The following is a 25,410-nucleotide window of genomic DNA, read 5'->3' on the forward strand; positions in this document are numbered from 1 at the left end:
AGCTCAGAACCAGAAGGAGAAGAACCTGGAAATGTGTATCTCAAGTCACTTATCTTCAGCTTGCTCTACTCAGATGAAAGATGAAAGGGTTTACAAGAAACTGATAAATGATACAACTATTTTTTTTAGCTGTTGCCTGCTGGCCTCTGCTTCACCTTCCTATTAAAAATCCTGTTTTATCAGCCACTTAAGTGGAGTTGCTATCTGCAAAGATCAGTGCTACAGAGTTCAGCTGCTGCCTGGCTGCATGAGCTTTTCAGAAATGTTTTGTGTGAATTGTAAATCAGAGGACTTCCAAAAGGACACATGGCTGTGTGGCATAGAGCTGAATCGCAGTGCGGGGCAGTTCTTCAAGTGAGCTGTGCTTTTGTGTAAGGCTGGAAAAGCTCAGAAAGAGAAAAAAGTAAGGATGAGTTACTCTCCAGAGATGTTCTCTAGTTCTTTATTTCATATTGCTGTTCACCAAGCCTTGTGTTGGTAAAGAGAGAAGGTTCAGCTTCAGCATGGAAGTTCCTGACAGGAAAGTGCTGTGGTTGGTGCTGGCATCAGCAGCAAGCAGCCAGCTGTGCATCATGGCCTGCATTGAGCAACCCCAGATCCGGTCCCCAGCCAACAGTTAGAACCTTTTCCTCAAGTTTTTACATTTACCTGCAGGTCAATCATCCCGTATCAGAGGTAAAGCAATATCTGTTATCTTATAGCTTCAAAATATCCATTATACAATTATTTCATTATAAATCCCCTAAAAATGAAGATACTTGTTAGTCCAATAGGATAGCTATAGAAATAAAAATAAATTAAGTGGTTTTATACAATCCAGGACACTCTCCTCTACTGTAATACAATTTCCACTTGAATACACTTTCTTCAGGGGCATGGAGCCATAATTTGACAGCTGCATGGATACAATTGAGTTCTGTATAGCAGAAGGAAAAATACGCATATAATTGTGTCAGTGAGAAATTAACAATAGACCTTCTTACCACTGCAGCTCAATCTGTGCCCAAGCAATTGTATATAATATGTGGCAATTGTATATGAACACTGATCTGCTTTGCAGTTGTGATGCTGTTTACAAGCTTCTGCTTCACAAACCCTGCTACAGGGCCTCTTGCATATCAATACAGAGAAAAAGCTGGTCTGTGGAAAACAGCAGCAGCCAGTGCAGTCAATTGATAGCCTTGGCTTTGCTTTCTTATGTTCATTAATTCAAAAAGAGAAAAAAAAACAGTCCCACAGTGCATAGCTTGAAGGCAGTTACTTGCGTTTCTTGAGGTGCTATATTGGAACAAGCTACAAAAAAGCAATGGAATAGAGAGGGTGCCTTGTGGTTTGTTCAAACAGTGCAAGTATTGCTTCAAGAAAGAAGACTTAGACTGAATGGTAGGCCACCAAGTGTGACTTTACAGTCCAGTCCATCAAGAAACATGCCATCGCTTGGTAGCAGTTGTAGAAGCAGCTGAGATCATGGATGTTTTGGGGAGGCATTCTCCTCAAACTCTAGTGCTGAAAATCTGTTTTATCCAGGATGAAAACAGTTGTGTGATACATCTCTTTAGCCTGTCAAAACACAAAGCAGTACCAGTCATTCTTTACTCTGGAAATGACTGCTTCTCATAACTAAATATTCCCATAATTAAGCATCTTCCCATAAATTACTTCCCAAAGTTAAATAGCAAGCAGGTGCTGAGACTGAGCTGCACTTTGGGAATGGGGAAATGCAGTGTCCCCATTCACCCCTGGGACAGAAGAGAGCAGTAGTGTCTCTTGGAGGCTCAGTGGGACAGTGGAGGGCAATTTCTGAACAGCCAGGAGGAAGCTGTAGTTCAAGGCTGATGTCTCACCTGGGATAGCTCAATCCATAGAGTCTTGGGGTTGGCAGCAGAGCCATAGTTCAGTTCTATGCCAGGAAGCCCCTGCTCGGAGGTGGGGCGCAGGGTTCTCATCCTCTGCAGCTCTTTCAATGGGATGATGTGGCAGAGCTCCTGTGTGAGGGAACAAAGCCACAGAGCACTCTGGTGCAGTCACTTCAGAAAAAAAAGCATCTGATTCTGGCCAAGGAGGATACATCTCTTGAAAGCTGAGACATAGACCAGGTCACAGTAATTGCTTGGCTCTACTACTGCTGTGTCCTTAGAGCTCCTTCTGGACTGGGACAAATAGGAATGTGGCCTACACTTAGTTTTACCACGGACTGTGCTTGTTTGCCTGACCTGTAGACTTGCAAAAGAGCACATGGCAATAGCAACTGTTACATTACTCCCTAACTCTCAGCTTAGGGTTGTTAGAGTGACTGGTTGTGATGCATATAGACACAGTCTCTTCCTGAACACGTGTTCTTCTAAAAGTCAAAGCTAATACCTGAAAGATTTCAGGGATTTGGACACAAGGGAGGAATTGTCTGGCATACCTGGGTGATGCTGTCCACCACAATGATCTGTTCTTTATTCACACCAAAGTAACAGGGCACAGGGATTGTGCTGTTACTGACTTTCTCCACCAAGAAGATGTTGTAGCCAAAGAACGGCTGTTTCATCACATGGTCTGTAAGAAAACAAAAGCTGGTGTTCAGGCAGCAGCTCCCAGCCAGTAATCTACTGCACCCTGCACCAGCCTAAGGTGGTCAAAAGCTTCAGGTGTTCCCAAGTCTTCCTACATTAAAAAGTGCAATTCACAATTTCTCCCACCATCCTTAGGCTCCTGGTATTCAAGTGCCAGCAGCCTCAATGCACGTTCCATTCTTTTCAGAGCAGCAAACAGACATGCAGCCAGAATATCAATTAAAGCACAACTCATACAGGACTAGGAGAGTCTTCTGCAGACTTTTACCATGAGGTGGGATTTGTACTCTGACTGTCGTGCTTGGAAGCTTGTGCCAGTCTGCAGAGGAAGGCTGTCAGGGAGTTACATATCATGGACCATCCCAGACTCCAAAGATCTTTGCCAGCCCCACGGAGCAGCTTCCATCACTCTCAGAGTGGAGTACCCAGGCAGATCTCACATCTCCTCACCTATGAACTGGATTTTTGCATCCACTGGCCGGAGTGGCTGCATTGTTCGCAGCAGCCTGTCAAGATGGTTCTGCAGAGTCTCAGTGCTGATTTGGGACTGCAAGGACTTTGGTATGTATTCCTTCAGCTCTTCCCTGTGCCAAAAAGTAGAGACTAATTGACTCCCTGCCTGGTCAAAATCAAAATATCAACCAAGAGCTGTTAGAAAGAGGGGATGTGCCAACAATTTTCAGAACAGAGCTGGGGGCAAAGGTGGAGAAAGAGGGAAGAGCACAACAGGTCATATTGAAATTGAATGATGTGGGAGAATACATCAGAGATGGTGAGACATCATATTTCCACAGAGAAGAAAGCTGCCTAGTACACTATAGGAAGTCCCTCCTTCCTGGAGACAGCAAGAGCTCTTCATGCAAGAACTGTAGCATGGAAGTAGAGTTACAGAGTGTTTCTTTCACAGGGTGTTTCTGAAAAACATGTCACTTGATCCTCTGCTGTAAACACTACACAGAGCAGAGTTCCCCACACCCAGCAGTTACACCGTTACTCCTGCTGCTGGAGCTGTAAGGGGATTTGATGGAGGTATTACTTCCATTATCTCCATCTCAGTTACAAGTACAGCTGTAAGCTCATACACTTTCTTCTTGGTACCACATGGCCTAAAGAAATATATGTGGCACCCTCATGGCTCTGAGCTCAGGAGGAGTCATGAAAGGAACTGTGAGTCAGAGATGGTCACCATCAGGAGTGTGAATGGGAAGTAAACTGTCTTAGTTACAGGCAGAAGTCAGTCACTGAGTGATGTTAACTAATGACTTATCTTCTCCGGGACTTTCCATTCCGTCATTATCCAGAGAATACTTTCAGTCATCTACTCTTAACCCACGTGGTGCCAACAGAGACCCTCCCTGAAATAAGCATACCTGGAGGGAGCAGAGCTCTCCTGCTCTGTTTTGGCCCAGTGCTGGAGCATAACCAAAACACCCAGTTGCATCTCCAGTTCTTTACTGTAGCTCAGCAGTATCTTCCCTGTCAGGTAGTCCCATTGTATCTGAAAGCACCAGAAAGAGGTCCAGGCAAGTCTGGGCAGTGCAAGACTGTAGAGACCCACATCCTGCCTTGCAGAGAGCTCATACTGATCACTCTAAAGCAAAGGCTTGTTGCATTTGGGAAAATTGTGCACAGACCATGTCTGGATCAGTACAGCCCATAGACTAGGTCCTCACTAAGCATCACTTATTAGTCATGCCCAGAAACAGCATCCAGAGCCAGTCAGCCCTCCCACTTCTTCAGCTGTCTTGGAACATCTGCACTGGCCCTCACATTAAGTGCTCCCACCATCTTCATTGCTTACCTGGCCATAATGGATGTCAGTATAGATTTTGTCCTCAAAGTGCAGAGGTATCTTCCAGGTGAGCCTGCGTAAACTCACAGTGACCAACATGTCTTCGAGCAAGTAGTCATGAAGGTATTCCTCCATTCTTATTGGCCTCACAACTTTATCTACGTATTTATGCAGAGAAAGAGTCATCACTCTTGGTGCTGAGACACCGGGTTGAGCTCCGTAGTCTTGCAAGGAGCCATCCTGCACACCTCTGTTTCACCCTGCCCTTAACAACTCCCAGCATCAGCCATCCCAAAGGGACACAGCCTCCATGCAGACATGCATCACTTTCAGGAAAGAGCGATTCAAGCCCCGAGAAGGCGCCATCTCTAACAGAGGTTAACTGCTGAAGATTCCCAGAGCCAGCAAGAATTGGGAAATTATTTGAAACAGTCCCTACTGGAGAAAATGCTTTAGGGAAGAAGCTAGAGGTACTCTGTCTTTACTTGCCTTTTTTATCACTGGTGCTCCTGATGGCAAAAAGAGCAAATTCCTGCATCTCTTCCTGCTCGCCTGCCCCCATCTGCTCACAGATCTCTTGCAAGAGCTCCCTGGCCACCTGAAGTGAGGAAAGAAGCAAGTAAATACTGCAGCCAGGAAAGCTCAACTCAGCCCCAGAACAGGTGGAGGGCAGCAGTACAGCTCTGGCCAAAGCACAGAGAAACAGGCTGGATATGGCATTCCAGGCTGCTGCAGGGATTCCTGGGAAGGATGTGGGAAACCACCAGAGCACTGTAGGAAGCACAGACCAAAGGTCTGACAAATATGGGAGTTCCCTGGTGTGGCTCTGAGACCAAACCAAAGGAGAAATGCAAAGCAGAAAACTCACAGTGAATGTCCTGATGCGGGTGACATATTCCACACCTCCAAACATCAGCACCTCCAGCCGGCGGGCACTGCGTCCCTTCTGCAAAGGACAGTGGCACACAGTGGCACACAGTGACACACAGTGACACACAGTGGCACACAGGAGCCCATCAACCCCGTAATCCTTTCTCCTTCTTTCCTCCTCCTCATCTCAGCCTTCCATTCTTGACCCTTCCCTACCCACTCCATGGCATCTCATTTACATCTCCCTTACAGACACATGCCTGATTCCCTCTGTTGGAACACTAAGCAGCCCTGCTACCCACCTCTTTCACACAGCACCTGCTGCCAAGCCCCTGCTCTCTCTCCCTTCCCAGCATCCCAATCCCCCTGCCCATCAATACCAGCAGTGCCTCCATCTCCACAGGGAAAGGAAGGTGGCGACGGCCTCCATACATGAAATTTTTCCGCAGGTTGCTCTGACAAATCCTGGCTATTTCTGTAGGAAAAGAGAAAAAGCTTCATGGGCTGAGAGCTAAGCATTGTCTCCTATAGTTTTGAGTCTTCCTGGCTGCATTGTATTTAATCCAGCGCCAATGCGAGGAAAAGAATGAGGAAGTTGTGTGCCCATCTGGATCCTTCCTTCTTTCCTTGACAACTGGGCCTTAGTAAACCCAGGGCAGCCATTTGTTTCACAGGACACAGACACAGCCGTACCGTGGTGGGTGCTGGATGGGTCACTGCTGGCTTGCTGCAGAAACTTGGTGGCATAGGGCATCAGGATGTTAGAAGGGAGGAAGAACCCAGTGAGCAGATTGAGGAGCAGCCAACCCCGCAGCACGCTCTCCCTGTGGGACAGAAAGAACTGTGGAATGAGACAATTCCTGCTCCACCCAGCTGAAAGTGAGCCTCTGCCCTTCTGCATGCCAACAGGAGGTGGCAGTGAACATGAGGTAGTGACCCTTGATCTGTGTTCTTATGCTGAGGAAGGCGTTGACCCAGTGTTTGAGTAACAAAGAAAGGGACAGTAAAGGCAGCTGAGCAGCTGGGACAACACACCATGAAATGGTGCCCTCCCAGCACCCCGTGCACAGCAAGGCACACAGATCCCCTTCAGCCATGCATGAATGGGAACCAACCATGCTGCTACTCACTGGTTGGGGTTGAGAGTGACCTGTTTGATGACCTGGCAGTAAACTTCGTCATGCAAATTCTCCTTCTCCTTGCACAGCTGCATTCAAAGAGGAGAAAACGGCATCAAGGAGGAGAAGAGAACATCAGAGAGGTTCCAGCTCATCTCCATGCCCTTCCTCTCCCATCTCTTGAGTTTTGCCAAGAAATCCCAGACTCCAAATATGGCTTTAAGCTCAGGCTTCACAACCTCTGCTCTGTAGAGTTATATAGGCCCAAAGAAGAAGGCAGGTTGTATTCTCATCCAGACTGCAATCCTAAGAAAAGCATTTACAAGTGCAGATGGATACACACCCTCTTCCATGTGCTTTTTAATTGGCCTCTTTCAGTTCCTTTCCTCACACAGGGCTCTGCGTTATGGCTTTCCCTGTTCTCCCTTTCCTGAAAGGCCTTAGGATCTCATTCCCCCTGGTGCTGCAGCAGTTTGCCCAGGTAAAAGTCACAGACCTGAAGAATTTCATAGACGCACTGAGCATCATCCTGGTTCCTGAGTTTTGGCTGATCTCCCATGAACCGCATCAGAGCTGCAAAGCAAAGGATAATACTTGGGTGTAAGCAGAGGTGATCCTACCATGGGGCTAGAAAATGTCCCAAAGGCCTTTCTTCTCCACAGGCCATTACTAGGCAGCATTGGACAAGTGGTTCATGAGCCCAGACATTGTGGGTTCTTGGACATTTTGTACTCAAGGCAAAGAGCATTTTGTTGGATGCTTTCAGCAATGACAGTGGTAGTTACTAACAGCAGAAGTGGATTAGGAAGTGCCCTCTTATTTCCATTCACTGTTGTCTATGTATAGCCACCAAGAGCATCCCATTCATCCCCACTGAAGCCCATTTTGTCCTTGGGGGGCACTTACTCATGAAGCTCTTTGTTGCAAGCTCATTCAGTTCGCTATCAGAGTACCGGAGCAAAGACTCCTTGATTGGAACCTGCAGGGCCCAAACACAAGGGTGAGCTGAGGGAGCAGACCAGCACAGAGCTGTGCTGTAGGCTTCACAGATGACAATAGCTCTCAGTATCTTGCAGGCAGCATTGATAAGTAGGGGTCACCTACTCCTCTGCATAGTGCAGCCAAAAATCTGTCCTCTGTCTTTGCCGTGTCAGAGCAAAACTAGAGGCAGTGCTAGAGCTGGGGTTCTGGCTGTTGCCATGGGGAAAGCATGGGCTCACCTTGGTGTACTGGACCATGTCAGCTATAGTCTTCTTTTCAGCAGGTGTCCCCTTCAATTCCATCCTAACCAGATGAAGAGAACATGAGCCAATCCAAGAAATACCCCCAGAAATGTCTTGGTGAGTGCCAGGCTACACACATCCAGTGTATGCCTGCTGAGGGAGAGCACAGTCTACTCACATGTACTGAGCCTCTCGGAAATAGGCAGCGGCGAAGTCCATCATGGTGTAATGATCACCAGCAGGGACTGACGTGATGCTGGAGGGCTCTGATGTCAGGCTGGGAACAGAGGCCTGCAGGGACATGCACCAAACTCACCCTGAAAGGTCAGCTGAGGAGTTCAGTGTGTATTCCCTTCTGCTATACCTGGAAAGTTCTCATCTGTTTGTGATGCCATCCCTCCCCAAATACCCCCAGTGGTATTTGAGCACCTTTGTCTCCAAGAATTAAGCAATCTTCTTCCTCCTTAGCCACAGTGGTCAGACACTACCAGAACCTATGCTGGCAGGTCCTACAGAACACAGCCAGATCCTCTAGCAGTTTTCCAAGGACAACTCACCTCCCTGTTGGTGTTCCTGCCATCAAAGGAAACTTTCGTGCTCTTTTGCAGCCCTCCATGTCTGTCCATGCTGGTGCTGAGGTAATCAGGGGCTGCAGCCAATTGCACTAGGTTGGTAGGGAAAATACCAGAGCGGCCACCGGTGGAACCAAACTGCCAGCCTGAAGAAATGGGAGAGAGTCGGGAACCACAGCAGGTGCAAACAGAACCAAACAGTAAGGCCTCCTACTGGCAAAGAACAGCATCAGCCCCTGAATAGGCTTGAAAAGAGCTCTTAGATCACCAAGCCCAACCCCAGCTCATTCCAACCATACTACTAACCATGTTCCCTAGTGCCACATCTCCATGGTTCTTGGACACCTCCAGGCACTGGGACTCCGCCACTCTCTGGACAGCCTGTGCCAGTATTTCACCACCCTCTCAGAGAAGAAATTTTTCCTATTATCCAGCTTGAACCTCCCCGGCACAACCTGAGGCCATCACCTCTCATCCTATCACCATTACCAGGGAAAAGAGGCTGAACCCCACCTCACTACCACCTCCCTTCAGGGAGCTGTAGAGAACATCCCCTATATCTGTGATAGAAGGAAAGTCACAGTCAGAGAACACCAGAGCTGAAGGTTGACAAAGCCAGCCCTTAACAGCTCGCTTTCTTCTGGTTTACTCAGCAGTAGCACGTAGTGCTTCTGGGCTCCATAGGTCCAGCAGGCCCTTCAACACAACCCCCACCTTTCCCATCCAGTTTGAACATATCCCCTCACCTGGCTCCAAGCCTTGCATGGGCAGGAGCTGGATCAGGTCACCCTTCTTGAAGCTGAGGAGGCTCTTGTCATCTGTGACATAGCTGCGCAGAGCAACAACGTAGTTGGTATCCTGTGGAAAAAGCAGTGGAGAGGTCAAATCTTGTCCCCAGAATGGGAGAGACTCAGACTACACCACCCCATGGAACCTGCAGGTCTATATAGGAAAACACCTTCACTGACGGCTGCTCTGCAGCTGCTTCCTCACCTGCCTCAGCTCCTGGATGAAGAGTTCCACCATGGCTTTGATGCATGGAGCCTTGTGAGAGTGCAGTAAGAGCTGCTCCGTCTTCAGAGAGAACTCCAGGGAGTTGCTGTCCTTCAGCTCCACCGAGAGCACATCTGCAAAGCTGAGAACACAGCCAGCACATTCAGAATGCTTCTGATGGAGCAAGGGGACGCAGATCATGGGATGGGAGCTTGGTTCCCAGCACTCATTACAGGCAAAGTGCAAGGTAGGAAGGAAAGGGAAAGAGTGAAGTCATTTGAGGGAGGGTCAGTGGGTCACCACAGATCTTGGACAACCTTAGACATGGAACAACCAGAGAAACACTCAGCTCACCCTGTCAGTCTGCCCACATCATCCTACTGCTCACCTGTAGCTGCACAGGGCCTTCAGGTGCTCAGGAGCATAAGCAGCTGCTTTCACCACTTTCAGCAGCCTCAGGCCTCGGTGTGAAACACCCAGGATCTGGACATCACTTCCATTTTCACCCTGTGAAAGAAGAGCAGCAGTGAGCACTAAAAGGCTCCTTCCCAGCCAGGCAGGATGGGGAAAGAGCACCACGTGCAATGAAGGAGGTCCAAGGCTGACAGAGGTGCCAGACCTAACAACATTCTCAAAGGTGTTTGGAAAACAAAGATGGTGAGGAAAGGGAGACAGAAGAGCAGGAGTGTGAGGATGCAGAGAGGCAGGTGGGAGAAATGGGGGACAAGGCCAGCAGTGACTGCAGCTAAGCAGGTGGCCTAGGAAACAGAGAAATGGTTAGGGCACCAAAGGATGTAAATGTGCATGCGAGGAGAAAGAGGAGAAATGTACAGAAAGCGCAGGAGATCGAGTGGAGTGGGGCAGATGAGGGAGAGAAAGGCAGGGCACAAAGAGACATCCCAGGTGAACCAGAGTCATGCAGCCACAGCAACTCTGGGGTCTGCTGAAATGATTAAGACTCACTTGAACTGGGAAAAGGCGGGAGAAATAGTTAGCCCAATTATCCCGAGCGGCCACCACGATCCTCTTCTTTATCCCATCCTCCTGAATGGACTGAGCATCGTTGCCAACCTGCAACGCCGCTAGGAGGGATACAGCAAAGCAGAGATGGTAATGCCTCCCTCTGTGCAGGGACCTTGTCCCTGCTGTCCCCACCCAGTGACCATAGGGCAGCAAAGAGCACACAGGGCTGAAAGGACACCACAGTGCTTAGAACCAATGTAACATGCACATACAAACCTACCACCAAGTTTTTTCCCACCCACCTCCATCAAGCTCATGTCAAACATAGCTGGATTTTGAGACAACCCAAAACCCAATCCCTGGGCCTCAGTTTCCTCTCCACCAAAGAGATACATATCATAATTAAGTTCTTCTGGTTCAGAGAGATTTCAGAGCCATTTTCTATGCATTTGGAAGAGACAACCATCCCTACAGCGCACTGCACAGCACACACAGTGTTCTCTCTTGCTGCAGTGACAATTCTCCTCTGTCCTAAGTCCTGCCCAGAAGGGCACAGAAAACTTTTCCTCCTTTGCAGCTGGATGCTGCGACGGGTGCATGGAAGGGACAGGGCTGCTCATTACCCAGCAGGTCTTTCATCTTGCGCTTCTCCTCTTTGGAAATGCGAAGGCAGGAATCAGAGAAGGTGTCACGTATGATCTGCAGAGGAAGAAAACAGAGAAGCTTCTTTGGAAAGGCTGCCACTGGGTGTGCTGGGGCTGTTAAAAAAGGCTGAGTCTCAGAGAGAAAAGAGCTGGGCATTGACTAGACAGACCTAGAGAAAGGACTAATATCTCTAAGGATGCAAAAGTGAACGTGTGTGATGTAATCATGCAATGCAATTATGGAGTCTCCAAACAGACACAACCCTGAGTCATACATTACCTGTTCACACAGCAAGTTCAGACAATAAGGGTGACTGAAGTTTTCTTTGGGGTAAAACACCTGCAAGAGGAAGATAAAAACAAGAATGATGTTACATATGTTTACAACTGTAGCAGTAATAGAGGTGTATTGTAATCCATATTCCTCCTGCCAGGATTGAATCTCCACGTCTGGGCAGGGAAGGGAGAGAGGGAATGTGAGCAAAATGACCAAATGTGAGCAGGAGTGAAGGATCAAAAGTGAAGTGGTGAGATCATGGGATGAGCTGGGGTCAGCTCAGCACACAAGATTTTACATACATTTGTACTGTTTATATAGGAGAGCTCCAGGTTACAAGAGATTTACTTTGTCATTATCTTCATGCTTTAGAGAGGAAGGGAAGGACAGGAAAACTGAGACTCATGAGTAAGGCAGAGTAGGACCTGGAATTCCTTGACCATCAGATGAGCTCATAACTCCCAGCTCACGTGTGATGTGATCTCCTCTCCAAACTATCTCTGTGCTGTTACATCACTCTGGTTACATGTGACAGAAAGTGATTTTAACCAAACATGGGATCATTGCCCTCCCCCTACAGCCAGGGCTCAGCTAACAAACCTTACCTCTTTGCGCAGAAAGATTTTCCAGGGAGGGTTGAAGTAGGAAAAGCTGACGCCAGCAGTTAGCTTATACAGCTGGGTCTTGATCCCATCATCTTCTGTTACAGTAAAGCCTGGGTGGGAAGAAAGGGCAGTGAGAAGAGGCTTTGCTGACTATAGGGTCATCTGCCATTGACCTACCAAGAGAAGGGTACAATGCCACGTGCCTGACTGAACATTTGTGTAAGGAACCCTCCTGAAGATCAGTGATCAGCTAATGTGAATGCACAGAACAGTCAGCATACAACTCATAGCATTTCTGATTGCATGTATACTCATTGCATTAGCCACAAAGTTCAGTACCAGAAGCACTCCAGAGATAGGGAGCACACAGCATCCTGGCAATTGGGTGCCCCTGTACTGAAGTTCAAAGATGTGGTCACACTTTATATCATTAAAAAGGCTGCTGGAGGGTTCAAAAAGAGTTAGAAGTACTCTCCTGAGCCAGCAGGCTGTAAAATTCTAGTACAAGGCAGCAGTACTTACACTGGATTTTCTCTCTGCAGGAAATCTATTAAAGTTAGACATGGTTGGAAGGCAACTATGCAAAGGCATTTCTATATGACATTAGGAATGTCTCCATTTAAGCAGTCACAACTTTGAAACTTCAGTTCATAGATGAACAAGAAATATAGAATATATTCCGCTGTTTTCTTTATCCCTATTCAGAAGAACATGTGAATTTTCAGGCTAACCCTGTTGCCTATAATTGCTTTCACAGGATTTATTGAATGTTCATCTTTTAAAACAAATTGAGCAGGAAACAGGAAAGTTCTTTTATAACAGGGAAGCTGCTGCAGATTGGAGTCCAGTAATGTGCTTGGGTTGACTGTTCTTTGCACATTATAAAATGTGATGCTGATGAGCATTTTGTGCTTGGAACACTTTGTATGCGCCCCAAATAACATTTCCTCATTCCTCAGCCTGTCTTAAAGGGCTCTCCAGAGGCTCTAGAATGTAAACACCTAATTTCCCATTCCTCCCATGTCTAAAGTCCAGCCATTTACTTGCAGCTTTGATAAAGGAACTATGCTTCAAGTAGGCAATAAAATATCTTATGGACTGGACCTTGATTGAGCTGTAATCCAAAGGTCCCTTCTGTTTTTAGGTCCACTTTTCATCCAGCCCTTCTTTCCTTTGTCATGAACACCTGACATCCTGCACTGCACTGGGAAGCGTTAGAGCTGGGGAGGGCCTTGAAGTGCAGGACCAGACTCAAACTATAGTGACAGTCTATAGTTTGACTGTCACTGTAGTTTGTGACTGTTCAGCCTTTGATCAGCTGGTAACTGACAGCTCATCCTGTGACTCTCCCAGGCCATTGGGCTGAATCTGCCCTCGTTATCTGCTACCAAATCCCAGTTGGGTGATGTCAACACTCACCCTTCGATGCGACTTCCTGCAAGCCTTGATTCCCAGGAGGGAAAGAAGAGGGCAAAGGTGGGAGAACAGGAGGGGCTGGGGAATCTGGTGGGGTACTTGATGGCTCCCTGAAGATGGACAGCAGAGGTATCTGTTTCTCCTTGATAGAGCTGGAAGTTGATCCTGGCTTGGGCTTGGTGGGTGGAGGTGTCCCTTTGGGCTTCTTCTCTTGAGGCAGCGGGGGTGGCTACAAGAAAGCAAAACCACTTGACAGTCACTCTCTGCATCACTGTATGCTGATGTTAGAAATAATACCCAGGGTAGCAGCCCAGCCCTGGGAGCAGCATCTGTTGGAGCAGGGATACCAGAACCTTTAAATCAGCACACTATCTACAAATAGATTAAGATTAGGCAAACAGAGGTACAGAGAAATGAGTATTTGAGATGTGAGCCTCCAGCTGGGAAAAGGAAAAAAGACATTGATAGGCCAAGATCATGGGGTCAAATATGGGGAATGTGAATTGTTGCTTTCAAATCAGTCCTAAACATTCTGGTGCAGAACTTACTGCACCAGAGCCTGTTCTCCAGGAACTCAATGGATGTTACAGGTTGGAACCTGAGATGGACAGCACTGTGGAATATGAGTTCACAGATAACTATTTGTGCAGTAAGAAATCAACTGGCTGCTACCATACCACACTCAGCCTGCTGGAGATTGGATACAAAGGCTCTCTCTGCTGGGGTGATCATGGAGGAAAGCACTCACTGATTTGGGAGAATTGAGATTCATCATCCCCAGCTTGGCCAAAGCCTCATCTTTGGGGTCATTCCTCTTCATAAATGGCTTGGACACTCTCCTACAAGGCAAAGGGAACAGAACAAAAGGGAATTGCTAGAGCTGCAGCAGGGTTGTCACCGCAGTGGAGCCATCTGGCAGTGCTGGGATATGGTCCCTTTCATCCTGGGTGGCTCCCGTTGTCTCACCTAGCAGGCTCAATAGGCTGGGGCTCGGGGGCTGGCCTGCTCTGGTACATTTTGATGATGTTACGGATCTCCCGGCTTGGTTCAGGTCGAGACTCAGGGGCTGAAGGTTTCACTACTGGTGGTTCCTTCCTTGCTTTTGGTGTCTGTTTCTTCGGCTTTGGCTCAGGAGGTGGCAAAGGGGCAGCAGGAACTGTTGGGAGTGAGAGCTTTAACTGACAGACCAACAAAAGCACGGGAAAAATCCCTTTATCTCATTTGAATCTCCCACTCTTTCACCCCTGGGCTGACCATTCATGGCCTTTCCCAGCCCTGCTTTAGGATCGCACTTCCCAAAGCACAGGTCTTTCTCCTCTGCTGCCAAGACTCCCAGAAGAGCCAGAATCTCTCTTCTTCTGGGTATATCCTGGGCTGACACCCACTCCTAGAAAGTTCCTGCTTCTCAGCCTGCCTGGGTCTCCACTCAGTATCACCTTACCTGCCTCTGTTTTAGGGCTGGGCTTCTCTTCTGTCTTGTTCTTTTCCTTCTCCTGTTCTTTTTTCTTCTCTTCCATCTCCTTTGGCTGAGGATTTGCTGGAGGAGTCCAGGTTTTGGAAGGCGCCCTGACTTTCTTCACTAGGATCTTTTGCTCTCCTACATAGAAAGAGGCTTATTAATCTCGTAGCCAAAGCTTAGCATTAATGGCATGGTTTCAACTCCTGTAACAAGAGATGGGGCTGCCCACGACCCCACTCAGCCTGGCCTTGGATGCCCAACACAGCTGCTGCACCTGGTAGGCTGCAGAACAGGGTGTTACGATAAGTAAAATTCCCAAAGTGGTCAACACTCACCCATCCTCTGAAAAAAAGCTCTCTTCTGCTGGAAAGTTTCCCGAGGATAGTCATCATCTTCACTGCTGGAGTCATAAACCTGCAGGCAGTTCACAATATAGTTAGTACCAGCCAGCATACCTCCATAGTTCCCTTAAAATCAGCAGTGATCTTCTCTAGATAGGTTTGGACTCTCATCCAAAACTTGCCCTAGTCTGGAAGTGTCCCAGGAAGTCAGTTTCTGACCCAAGGAATCATCAACCCAGTTCAGAGAAAGAGGGGTATGTTACAGCCCCAAGACAACTTGCTGAAAGATAAAGAATGAAAAGTGATGAATTTTCATATGGACCCCACTGAAATTGAGATCAGCAGTGAATGCACTGCAGCCAAAACTCCACAGACCTAAGTGTAACCATTTCTGACACTGTCTCTTAAAGATTCAGCAAGTGAAAATTTAAAGGCAAACAAAACTCTCAGCTCTCTTCTCTGCCAAATCAATGCCAGACTGGAAAGGGAAGCAAAATAAATGCAAAATGTGACATGTAAACCCACTGCTTGTTTCTCTTACTGGTCTTTCTGCCTGAGCTGGTGGTTCTGGAGCCTTCGGTGGTGGTGTCACATCTCGGTTGCTGGGAGATATCTTGGGTTTGGGGGAAGTGGCTGGGGCTGGGGCTGGGGCTTGGCTTCGTGGTGGGCTTGAGGCTCTTGGCCTTGAGCTCTCAGGAGGCTGTTGCCTCCACTGCTGTCGCTGCTGCTGCTGCTGCTGCTGCTGCTGCTGCTGTTGCTGGGAAAGGGTCATGGCTTGAAGGGTCATCTGCTGAGCCTGGAGGAAGGAATTGCAGCAACCATGAGCTCTAGGCTACACAAAAACACCAACCATCAGCCAGGCTGTCCTACTTTTGATTAGTAGTCACAGAATGCCTACTTCATCCACTGCAAATATCCCAAATGTTATGAACAAAGCAGGCCTTGCCCAGGGTCAGGTACACACAGATCCTGACCACACAGATAGCCTGGGACATCCACGCACTCAGAAGGCTTTGTGCAGAAAGCAGAACACTTCAGTTCTGCACCTCTTGTAAATCCCATTTTAAAAACATTTGGGACTTACTGATCCTGTTGCTGCTACTCATTCACCTATAGCACCTCGTTGTCCCCACAGACAGTAACTAAAAGGGAACCCCTAGTTTTGCAATCTTAAATAACCCCAATGTTATATACCAAAATCTAACTTTCTATACCAAACCCCAGAGCTATAGAGCAAGCCTAAGCCAGAAGGGGAGAATGGCTAGCCTCTTTACAGCACGTACACCAGTGCATTCTCCTTCTGTTCTGGAGCCTCTCCCACCCAATCCCTTCCACTCACCATGAGCATGGCTTGCTGGTTGATGAAGGCTTGCTGTTGTGCTGCCAGCTGACTGGGGTCTACAGAGGGCACCACAGGCTGGGGCACGTACATGGCTGTGGGAGACATACATCTCTGCAGATACCCCCAAGCAATTGTTCTCCATGGTGCCTGAGCAACAGCATGGAGCTGAGTGCTCACCATGCACTCTGCCTGACATGCAAATATACAGGCTTCATGAGGATGCCCACCTTTTCATCCTCCTTCTTTGTAGAGTTAAAAAGAAATAGTGATTACCTGGCATAGGGGCAATCCCACCAGCCCCTGGCATCATGGCTGAGGCAGCTGGCATCCCCATCATCGGAGGCATGGGCTGGTAGACTGGTGTTTGCATCATTCCAGAGAAGCCTAGAGGAAAAGGCCACATGCACAGGACTTTTGGGGAATCAGACTGGGAGGGCCCTATCAGTCCCACTGAACACATCACATTGCTTGGGGCCCTCTCATTCTCTCAACCCTCACTAACTATAGGGACATGCAAATGGTTTCTCTCTTCATACACATCACAACACACAGCAAAATTCAGATAGACAAAGGAAACCAAAGAGAAACATGCAGCTCGTGAGGCTACAGCAGGATAGAGACCTTGCTTGTACAGTCCTGCTTAGGTCACTGCATCCTTCCTGGCTAAGCACCCAAACACCTTCTGTATGATTACAGAAAAGGTTTTCTCTTGAAGGATGGTCAGAGGTCTGTGGGACTGCCACATCCATGTGGGGCTCTTTGCAGCAGGTAGCTGCTAAGGATGCAGAGCTCCCAAAGACCCATCAGTGGGACAAGCTGGGACCTCCACACACTCACAAGGTACCTTGGGTGGGATTGTGATGAAGGATAGTAAGGAAACCAAATACATACACCAGAACCTCTACAGAGCTCAGACTTACATGGAATAGATAGAGATGATGGGAAAGTCTGAAAGGAAGCAGTAAGAAAGATTAACACCCTTGAGTTGAAAGAAAGCAGCAGTTACTTTGGGAAAGCGTAAGGTGAATTGCAAGAGAGTACATGACTTATGGGGAGGTGGTTTGGGTCAGACAAAAGCTCCTTCTTGCCTTGACCCCTGCAACAACTCAGGAGAAAAATTAAAAGGTGGCAAGCTGACCTCACCCCTTCCTCAGAGCATCTCTCCCCCAGCAGCTGGGAACAAGTGCAATTTCTGATGACCCAGGCTAAACTCAAATGCTTTTTTTCAACCTGCTGAACCCAAGCAGTAATTAACATTTGAGGGATTCCCTGCATTGTGCTCACTGAAGTTTATCCACACGTGTTTCCAGCTGTCCACCTCCCCTTACAGACCTGTAGAAGGAAAGATTCCTCTCTGTGTGGGTCCAATCTTCCCACCTCCCTTCATGCGCTTGGTCAGGCTCTCCCTGTTCTCCAAATCCTGCATCAAGAAAAAAACAGCACTGTCTGAGCTCAGACAGTAAAATGCCATCCAAAGGCACATCTGAGCTGAGCAAAGACAGAGTGGATGGACGGAAGGAGTCATGGGGAGAGGAGGGCTGCAGAGAATAAGAGAGAACATCAGAGGACTCACTGATGTCCTGGAGTCCTGATGTAACACGGGGCTGAAGAGATCGTCCACGTAGTGATCCAAACCTCCAGGGGTCACCTGCTCATCTCTGAATCCAAAATCTAAGGGTGGAGAGGAAACTGGTGATAAGGCAGGTAAGGAACATTCCCCTCTCTTCAGACCCTATTAGTCAAATTTTGGAGCGGAACCCATCAAGATTTCCCCCCCTCTGCTCTGATTCCCTGGATGGGGCACAGGTGACCCAGTGTTGTGCAGTGTCCTGGGCAAGAGCTCACCTCGATGGGCACTGCTGGACTCTGGAGGCAGTCTGGGGGGGGGGAAGGCAGGGGCCTGGATGCCTGGGGCAGGAGGAATCCTGCTGGAGGGGAAAATGAGATGAGAACAGAACAGAGAAATAGGCCAATGGGCAATAGGGACACCATGCGGGGCAGGAGGATGAGGTGACTCACAGATCCAAGGCAGAGTTATGGAGGAAGTTTCTGTCCCTTTCAGGAGCAATGGGGTATCTTCGTGAGGACTCAGAGGGGCTGCTGGGGTTGCTGGCCTCCTCCATCTCTCCAATGAGGTCCAGCACAAAGTCACTGCCCAGTAAGTCCTGCCACGTGTTGCCAGTTAGCATGGAGATAGACCACCCTCGAGACCTCTTATCACAGCCCCTGGTAACAGGGAAAAGGAGAGAAAAGGTGTTGGAGTAAGCAGGAGGAAAGAGAGAAACAGGAAAACATTGCATTCAGCTTCATCCTGCCTTCTATAGCCATAAGCTTTAGGGTGTGAATCAATGATTAAGCACCCAGAGTCAGGAAAAAAAAAGTGAATCACCCATAATTTGACTTTATTTGTCTTAATATTTTCTCTGAAGCTGCTGTGACTGATCACAGCAGTGATTCCCCTGTTCCTCAAGAGTCCCACAGTTCGTGCAAACGGATGGAAGGGACAAGGAGAGAACATGACCCAGAGTGGGTAAGGAGTAGCTACTCCATCCATATCTGACCATATAAATCCTAGCCCAGCTGATCTGGACTCTAAAACCAGTCATAGTCTCTTTCACATCCCCAAATCTCCTGTCCTCTGGCAGTACCTTGCGCTGAGCATCCATCCTGCAAACTGTTCCCCGGTCATCCAGGACTCCACCTCAGCTGAGAACTTTTCCTCTAGCACATAAAAGAAACAATCAGTGCACACAGCCCCACAGCAAGACCCAGAGCAACATCTGAGCTCTGCGGAGCACAGCCAGAGACCAGATGGAAAGTCTCACACCCTTCTCAGGTGACCCACAAGGACTGAAAGCAGACAGAAGGCTCTGCATGAACACATTCGCATCCTAAAAACTGCTCATGGCACATCTCAAAGCATTTCCAGTGTGACAGCTGAAAGCCATTGCAGTGTCATGATTCACGTGGGTCATCTACCACCCCACCCACCAAGTAGCCAGAGTGGAGATGCTTTGCATCTGATTCACACTGATTCCAAGCACTCAAGGGGCAGCATAAATCAATGTCTGAGAAGGAAGAAAGGCTCAGAAAGCCACTGCAGCAAAGGCATTAGCTGCTGCAGCATGGGCTGTGCAGTGATGGGTAGCAGGAAAACTAGACGCAGAGAGATGTACAACCAGGACAGCCCTCTGCTGAAATTGGCCCAAACCCAGAAGAATCTCATCCCTCAGCCTGAATTGCAGGCCTGACTCATTAGGGTCAGATCTTTCAGAGTTTAGGGTCTGGATTCAGATGCTTCTATTCCCTATGGCAGCACCAGCCAGCTGCAATTCGTCCAATCACTCTGCACTAAGCTGGTGGAAGTATTTCTGAACAATGATTTTTGCACTGGGTAAGTCCTTAGGAGCTAGAAGCACACGTTACCATTAAATGTATGAACATCCAGCACCATCTTCCCTTTCCTCCTGTTTGCAGTCCACTCCAGTTGAGTGGGAGGGTGCACACGGGATGATGCATATTCTGCATGCTGTGCTGCTGTCAAGATCTTGCGCTGACAAACAGCATTGTAGCCATCCATGCCATGATCTGACACAAACCTAGCAAGAGATACCTGCCTTCAGCACATTTCTCATCTCTCTTAATTCCCCTGAAAGTGCAGCTAGCTCTTTTCCCCTCTTTACTTCAGCAATGGCTTCTCCAGTGCTGGTGAAGGGACAAAGGAGCTGAGTAGTGTCGCCATCAGGACCCAGGCTCGCTGGTTGTGTTCCACATCTGGGTTCTTCCATGTCTGGGTGGCCACTTGGCTGAAGATTTCATTGCGCAGAGCCCTGTTGTTCAAACCTCTCCCAGCAATGTAGTTGCCCAGAAGGACCTCCTGCCAGCCGTGGAGATTCTTGTCACCAATGAACCGCAAAATCTAGAAGTATTCGGGGGGGGGGGGGAAAGAAACAGCTTTAGCTGCAGCTTTCTGGCTTGAACTGTGTTATGAAGTAGCAACCTGGAGTGTAGACACAGCGTGTTTGTGAGCCTTAGAGCACCCAGCACTCAGATCTGGATCTGCTCGTAGCTTCTGTGCACTATCAAAGTTCTGGGGAATTTGGGAAGCAGTGCTCATAAGGGTAGGACCCTGACTACAAGTCAGAACTTCTTCACTTCATTCTTCAGGCTATCCTTAGTTATGCTTTTGCCCAAGAACAAAATCTTAGTTAGAATACTTCCCCTTCTTTGAGCATCAGAGCTCGGATCCACAAGCAAATTACAACAGGCTCATTAGTGTGTCTGAGCCCACAGGCTGCCAGGCTGTACAAACAGGTAAGTGAAATTGGTGCTCTGCTGATCTTTGTGAAAAGCTCAGACAGCCAGACATAAGGAAGCACTGACTGCTGAATGGTAAACTGACTTCGGTGTAGCTAACACTATACCCAGTAGCAGATTTGTTATGCTCAACAAAATATCTAAAAAATGATTTGGGTTCTTGGCTATGCATATTAATTTTAACAACATGTAGTTCTCAAAGGGATTAATGGATTTACTCTCTTTGCAGTTTCATTCTATTTTCAGAGAGCTTTTCACATTTTTAAGAAATGTATTTCCCATCAACAGGGAGGAGGAGGTCACACCATCCTCCTTATGCCAACACTACAGATTGAGGGTGTGGTTCCAGGTGTAGTTTTCTTGATGACAAAGTCCCTGCCTTGTTCCAGACTTTATACAACAGTTCACTATCCCCTATTGCATACTGCATTGATTTAACTGCATGTCTGAGAAACTATCAATATGTTTACTATAAACCAGATAATGGGAAAAAAAATCTGGGTTAAATTAAACATTTTTGGGACTGAGGGAGAAGCCAGATCTCCCTTACAATGTCATGGCTACTGAATCTGGAATGTTGTGAAACTAAGGCTTAGCAGTCTAATTTCTGTATGTCCAGCCAAGTTTTGAGACTACATCACTAGGCAATTGGCTGTGATCCCATTGGTCTCACCTATTAGCTGGTTTATGTCACACCAAGAACACAACTCTCAGAGGCTGTCAGACTGCTGCAATACCTCTAAGGAACAGGAATTTATTCTGCTCTCTTAACACACCATGTGTTGTAAGATGAGCCACCACCAGCATCTAGCTGCCCAGAGAGGCGGTGGTGCCCCATCCCTGCAGACAGCCGAGGTCAGGGATGGGCTGTGAGCACTGATGGAGCTGTGGGTGTCCCTGCTCAGTGCTGGGGTGGCACCAGATGGCCTCTAGGGTCCCTTCCAGCTCCAACCATCCCGTGATTCTATGATTGCCTTATGCCCATCTGTTCTTCCACAAGGCCGTGGTCAAAGAAGACATCTCTTACCAGTTTATTGATCTCAAGTGCACTCTCCCGATATTCAGCTTCCAGGCGTGTTAAGGGCTGCTGCAGTGGATGACCAGGGGCAGGGAAGTCTGTCCTCTGAAAAGAAACACAAGGACAAAATATGCAGTTTGTTCCTGGTGTCACTAGAACCAGTATGTTTCTCCAGTTGGGAAGCAATGAAGGAAAATAGAATTCCCACCTGGAAGTGTGACTTAATGAAGGAGGAGAAAGGATAGCTGTTGATGTTGGCTGGGAGGGAAAGGTCATCTTTGACCTTAACTTCTGGAGGTAACGCTTCAGTTATCTGTTTGGCCTGTGCTGCATACTGACCTGCAAGAGAAAGAGGTCTTGGGTCATGGCAGCCAGAACACACCCAACTCACAGTGCAGTGCATGGCTGGCCATTCCACACATCTACTCTTGGTCAAGCAACAGTGTCCTGGTACCAGTCCTCTGGCTCCAGGGACACACAGTCCATCCCTGCTGCCCCAAACTCCGTTTCAGGCATCTCCTCTCTGCCCTGAGACCACAGCATTTAACTCCAGCTTAGTTCTTTCAGACTCTTATCCCTAGGTAACATCCAGTGAGCATGCAGCACCTGCAGTTTCAATGCTGTTACATGGAATTTAAGGGGCAGAGAACATTAAATCTACTCAGAGATAATGTTGACAAGTGTTAAGTCAACAATTAAATCAGAGGTCGTCATGAGGCACTGGATATGGGGTTATCATAAACAGGAGCAAGCACCTTGATAAGCTAAGGGATTTCTCAGTGCTGCACAACTTCTGGGCATTTCTCTACCCCGAACCCAATGTGTCCCCTGACAGCTTCCCTTCCTTTCTCTCCCTGTTTATTTCTCATCACATGCAGACTTCATCTTCATCACTGTCAGTGAAGGTTGGCCCCCAAGACACTGAAAAGAAATATATATTGTTTTCCTCACTGGGAAAAAAGTATATATTTCTTTGGAAGTGCCAAAACTCTCGTTTTAACTTCTTAACCCTTAATTTCTTTAAGGATTTTTGAGAAGACAAATGGGTTTGAGATCTCAGACTCCAATATCCATCTCTGCAAGAGACCTGGTTCCATTAAATAAACACTTCACTGTCACACAACTTTGACCAAAAAGTTTTGTACCAACGTTATCACCAGCTCTATCAGCACAGCTCACCTGAGAGCTGAAAAGGTAACAAAAATGCATACAGAGCACAATTAGCTTTTATATCATATTTACACTGCAATGATAATAAATCAAGCACAACCCAGGTGACAGACAGCAGGCGGAACGGGCACATAGGTAACACACTGCTAGGAAACGAGAAAATAAACAGGGAATAAAAGAGTGCAGGAAGCGAAGGGTTTCTCACCTCCAGCTGACTGCAGGAGGGCTGCAAGCTCTGCTGGGATCTCCAGCAGCTCCACATCCTATGGGAAGAGGGAGCAAATCAATACTGGGGTACCAGGCATGAAACAACGTGAGCCCTGAGCTGTTCTGCTGAGGGTGGGTAACTCACTGACAGGCAACAGATTAATTTCTGCATAGGCAGTGTTCAGAAATATGACAAAATAAGGAAGTATTGTACAGGTACAGAACACAGGTACATGATATGCATCAGATGGGAGGGGAAGGTGAGTAATTCCTGACACGGAGAAGAGGGACAGGAGTTGGCTTTCTTTGACTCATCTCTCATCATTAACAAGTTAGGCACATTGCGCAGAAGAGATCTTGGTTTAAGGCAAAACACCATTTCCTCTTGCTCAGTTCTACATCTTTTTTATTTTATTTTTCTTATTTTTCAATATCCAAGAGCACTGCAGAAAAAATAAGAGATCTGATCCAGGTCTTTGATGCTCACTGCTTCTTTATATTTATTACAGCAGCCTCTCAGCACCTAATGGGGCTGTAAGAAGGGGACAGACTAGCAGGGTGTGTTGTGATAGCACAAGGAAATGGTTTCAAGCTAAAAGAGGGGGGACTTAGACTGGATGCAAGCTTCCTTACAGCTTTCTTGGGAATCTCCAAAATCATGAAATTACAGAATGGTTGGAGCTGGAAGGGACCCTGAAGGCCATCTGGTGCCACCCCAGCACTGAGCAGGGACACCCACAGCTCCATCAGTGCTCACAGCCCATCCCTGACCTCGGCTGTCTGCAGGGATGGGGCACCACCGCCTCCATGGGCAACCTGTGCCACTGCCTCACTGCTTGTAGTGTAAAACCTTCTTCCTTATATCCAATCTAAACCTCCCATCTTTTAGTTTGAAAGCGTTTCCCCTCATCCCATCCCAACAAACCCTGATAAAGAGACTGTCCCCTTCTTTCTTGTCCCTTGTTTTGTCTCAGACTCTCCCAGGCTGATGACAACTTACCATTCCCTGGCTGTCGCTGCTCTCCCTGTCACCACTGGCCAGGGACTTCCTTTGTTGCTTCCTTTCTTGTATCTTCTGCTGTTAGATATGTTTGGAGGACAAAAGACAATGTTTAAGTGATCACTTCCAGCTGCTTCTGAGAGCAGACCCTGCAGATAGACAGGAGTTGGTGTCCTGCTCCAGCAGATAAAGTGACAGCAAAGCTGCAGTGCCTCCCTGGAACCCAACATGGTGTCTGAGAAGGGATGCCCAGGCAAAGTCCTTAGTTTTGCTAAAACACCACTTGCTCTGAACAACACCAGCCCAGCATCCCTGCCAAACCTTTCCTACCTTGTCTTAGAGCAAAAGCACACAGAACCTGTCAGAAACATTCACCTGCTTCCTTCAGCATCAAAGAGTATGGGATGGAAGAAGCTTTCCATCGAGGCAGACTCCTTTAGAGCGGGTGGGAGGGGTACCAAGAACCAAACCCCCTCACAGCTCTGCCGTTTCCCATCTCATACCGATGTCTCCCAGCCCCAGCACTTACCTGCTTCCTACTCCAAGGTGAAAAAGGAGGGTCTCAGTCTCTACCTACCTCTCCCAGTTGCTTGCCTGTTGCAGAATGGTGTGGCTAGATGGGAGGTGATGAGTGCCGGGCTGAGAAAGACAGTAGGCATGCTAAAGTACAAAGGGCAGGTCTGCAGGGAGCGGGCAAAAGGAGGAACTCAGCAGCAGGTGAACTTTGAGACCTGTTATTGTTGTAAATGTATTTTCAGATACCTCATCAAGCAAACAATGGGGGGAACAGAAACAGACTCAAACGATCAGTGCTGCTGTGATTATCTGACAGAAAGAAAATCTGGATCCTGTCCAAGCAAAAAAAAAATCCTGGCAGGAAAAGAAACACAAATTGATCTGGGCATGGCATGGCAGAAAGCACCTCTGCAGTCTTCCAGGGAAATAGTCTCCAAAGATGGGAAATCTGCTCTAATCTTATAAATGTCTGTCTAAAAAATGATCAAATTAACGTTATGCTTTTTATTGTCAGCTTGTCTGTCACTTTTCTTTTAAATATTTGTGCACCAAAATCTAACCACTGGGTAAATTTAATGATAGTGGAATGAAGACGTGTGGGCTGTATTAATGTTTTCTCAGCCTGTTTTGGACTGTTGAAAATGTGTGTGGAGGTTCTGCTTATTACAACAGGGAAACTGCATGGTAATTAAAGGCGCTTTGCAAAAATCAAATGACCCCAACCTCATTGGATGAAGCAGATGAAATATTATTAGAGAGGTAACATTAAGATAGTGCCTGGAGGCCTTAACAAAGATGAGGAACCTGTTGGGCCAGGTGAGGTGGGAGCAGCACCCCTACCACCCTCTGGACTTCCACAGCTCCTTCCCAAGGCACATGCTTTTGTTCTCCTTAAGCCAGGCTTGGCTAGATGGATGGAAGATGCACACAACACTCAAACTCTGCTGCTGAGCACCCAGCAGGTCCCACCTGAGACCCATAAGCAATCAGGCATCCCTGGGGCTGC

At 47.7% G+C, this 25,410-nt stretch overlaps 1 protein-coding gene across 1 annotated transcript; it reads right to left on the minus strand.

Annotated features, from left to right (window-relative positions):
• Positions 1-257: 257 nt before the first annotated feature.
• On the minus strand, positions 258-25,398 carry MYO15B (myosin XVB). Its single transcript, XM_090122202.1, has 45 exons — positions 25,374-25,398; positions 24,558-24,568; positions 24,466-24,501; positions 23,889-23,963; positions 22,887-22,944; positions 21,720-21,850; positions 21,521-21,616; positions 19,860-20,095; positions 19,603-19,775; positions 18,825-18,897; positions 18,196-18,402; positions 18,022-18,101; positions 17,750-17,847; positions 17,509-17,596; positions 16,450-16,560; positions 16,174-16,268; positions 15,376-15,630; positions 14,829-14,907; positions 14,476-14,631; positions 14,001-14,190; positions 13,783-13,873; positions 13,038-13,263; positions 11,619-11,728; positions 11,017-11,076; positions 10,716-10,791; positions 10,093-10,211; positions 9,518-9,636; positions 9,130-9,271; positions 8,883-8,994; positions 8,122-8,282; positions 7,743-7,855; positions 7,562-7,625; positions 7,248-7,320; positions 6,838-6,914; positions 6,354-6,430; positions 5,917-6,047; positions 5,604-5,698; positions 5,222-5,299; positions 4,843-4,951; positions 4,363-4,511; positions 3,932-4,059; positions 3,012-3,145; positions 2,411-2,544; positions 1,845-1,985; positions 258-1,560 (listed from the first exon to the last, which is right to left on the minus strand). The coding sequence occupies exons 1-45, from the start codon at positions 25,396-25,398 to the stop codon at positions 1,501-1,503; spliced, it is 5,052 nt and encodes a 1,683-aa protein (XP_089978328.1). The 3' UTR covers positions 258-1,500.
• Positions 25,399-25,410: the final 12 nt, after the last annotated feature.

This window comes from Phasianus colchicus, chromosome 20 (genome assembly GCF_987193195.1).
Source record: "Phasianus colchicus chromosome 20, bPhaCol1.hap1.1, whole genome shotgun sequence".
In the NCBI taxonomy this organism is placed as follows: Eukaryota; Metazoa; Chordata; class Aves; order Galliformes; family Phasianidae; genus Phasianus; species Phasianus colchicus.

Coding starts and splice junctions, on each gene's coding strand:
- MYO15B (XM_090122202.1), bottom strand. CDS start 25,398: ATGCCTGATTGCTTATGGGTCTCAG. Junction 15,631..16,173: donor ACCAGCAAGCCATGCTCATG/GTGAGTGGAAGG, acceptor TCCTTCCTCCAG/GCTCAGCAGATGACCCTTCA. Junction 13,264..13,782: donor ATCTCAATTCTCCCAAATCA/GTGAGTGCTTTC, acceptor GCTTTCTTGTAG/CCACCCCCGCTGCCTCAAGA.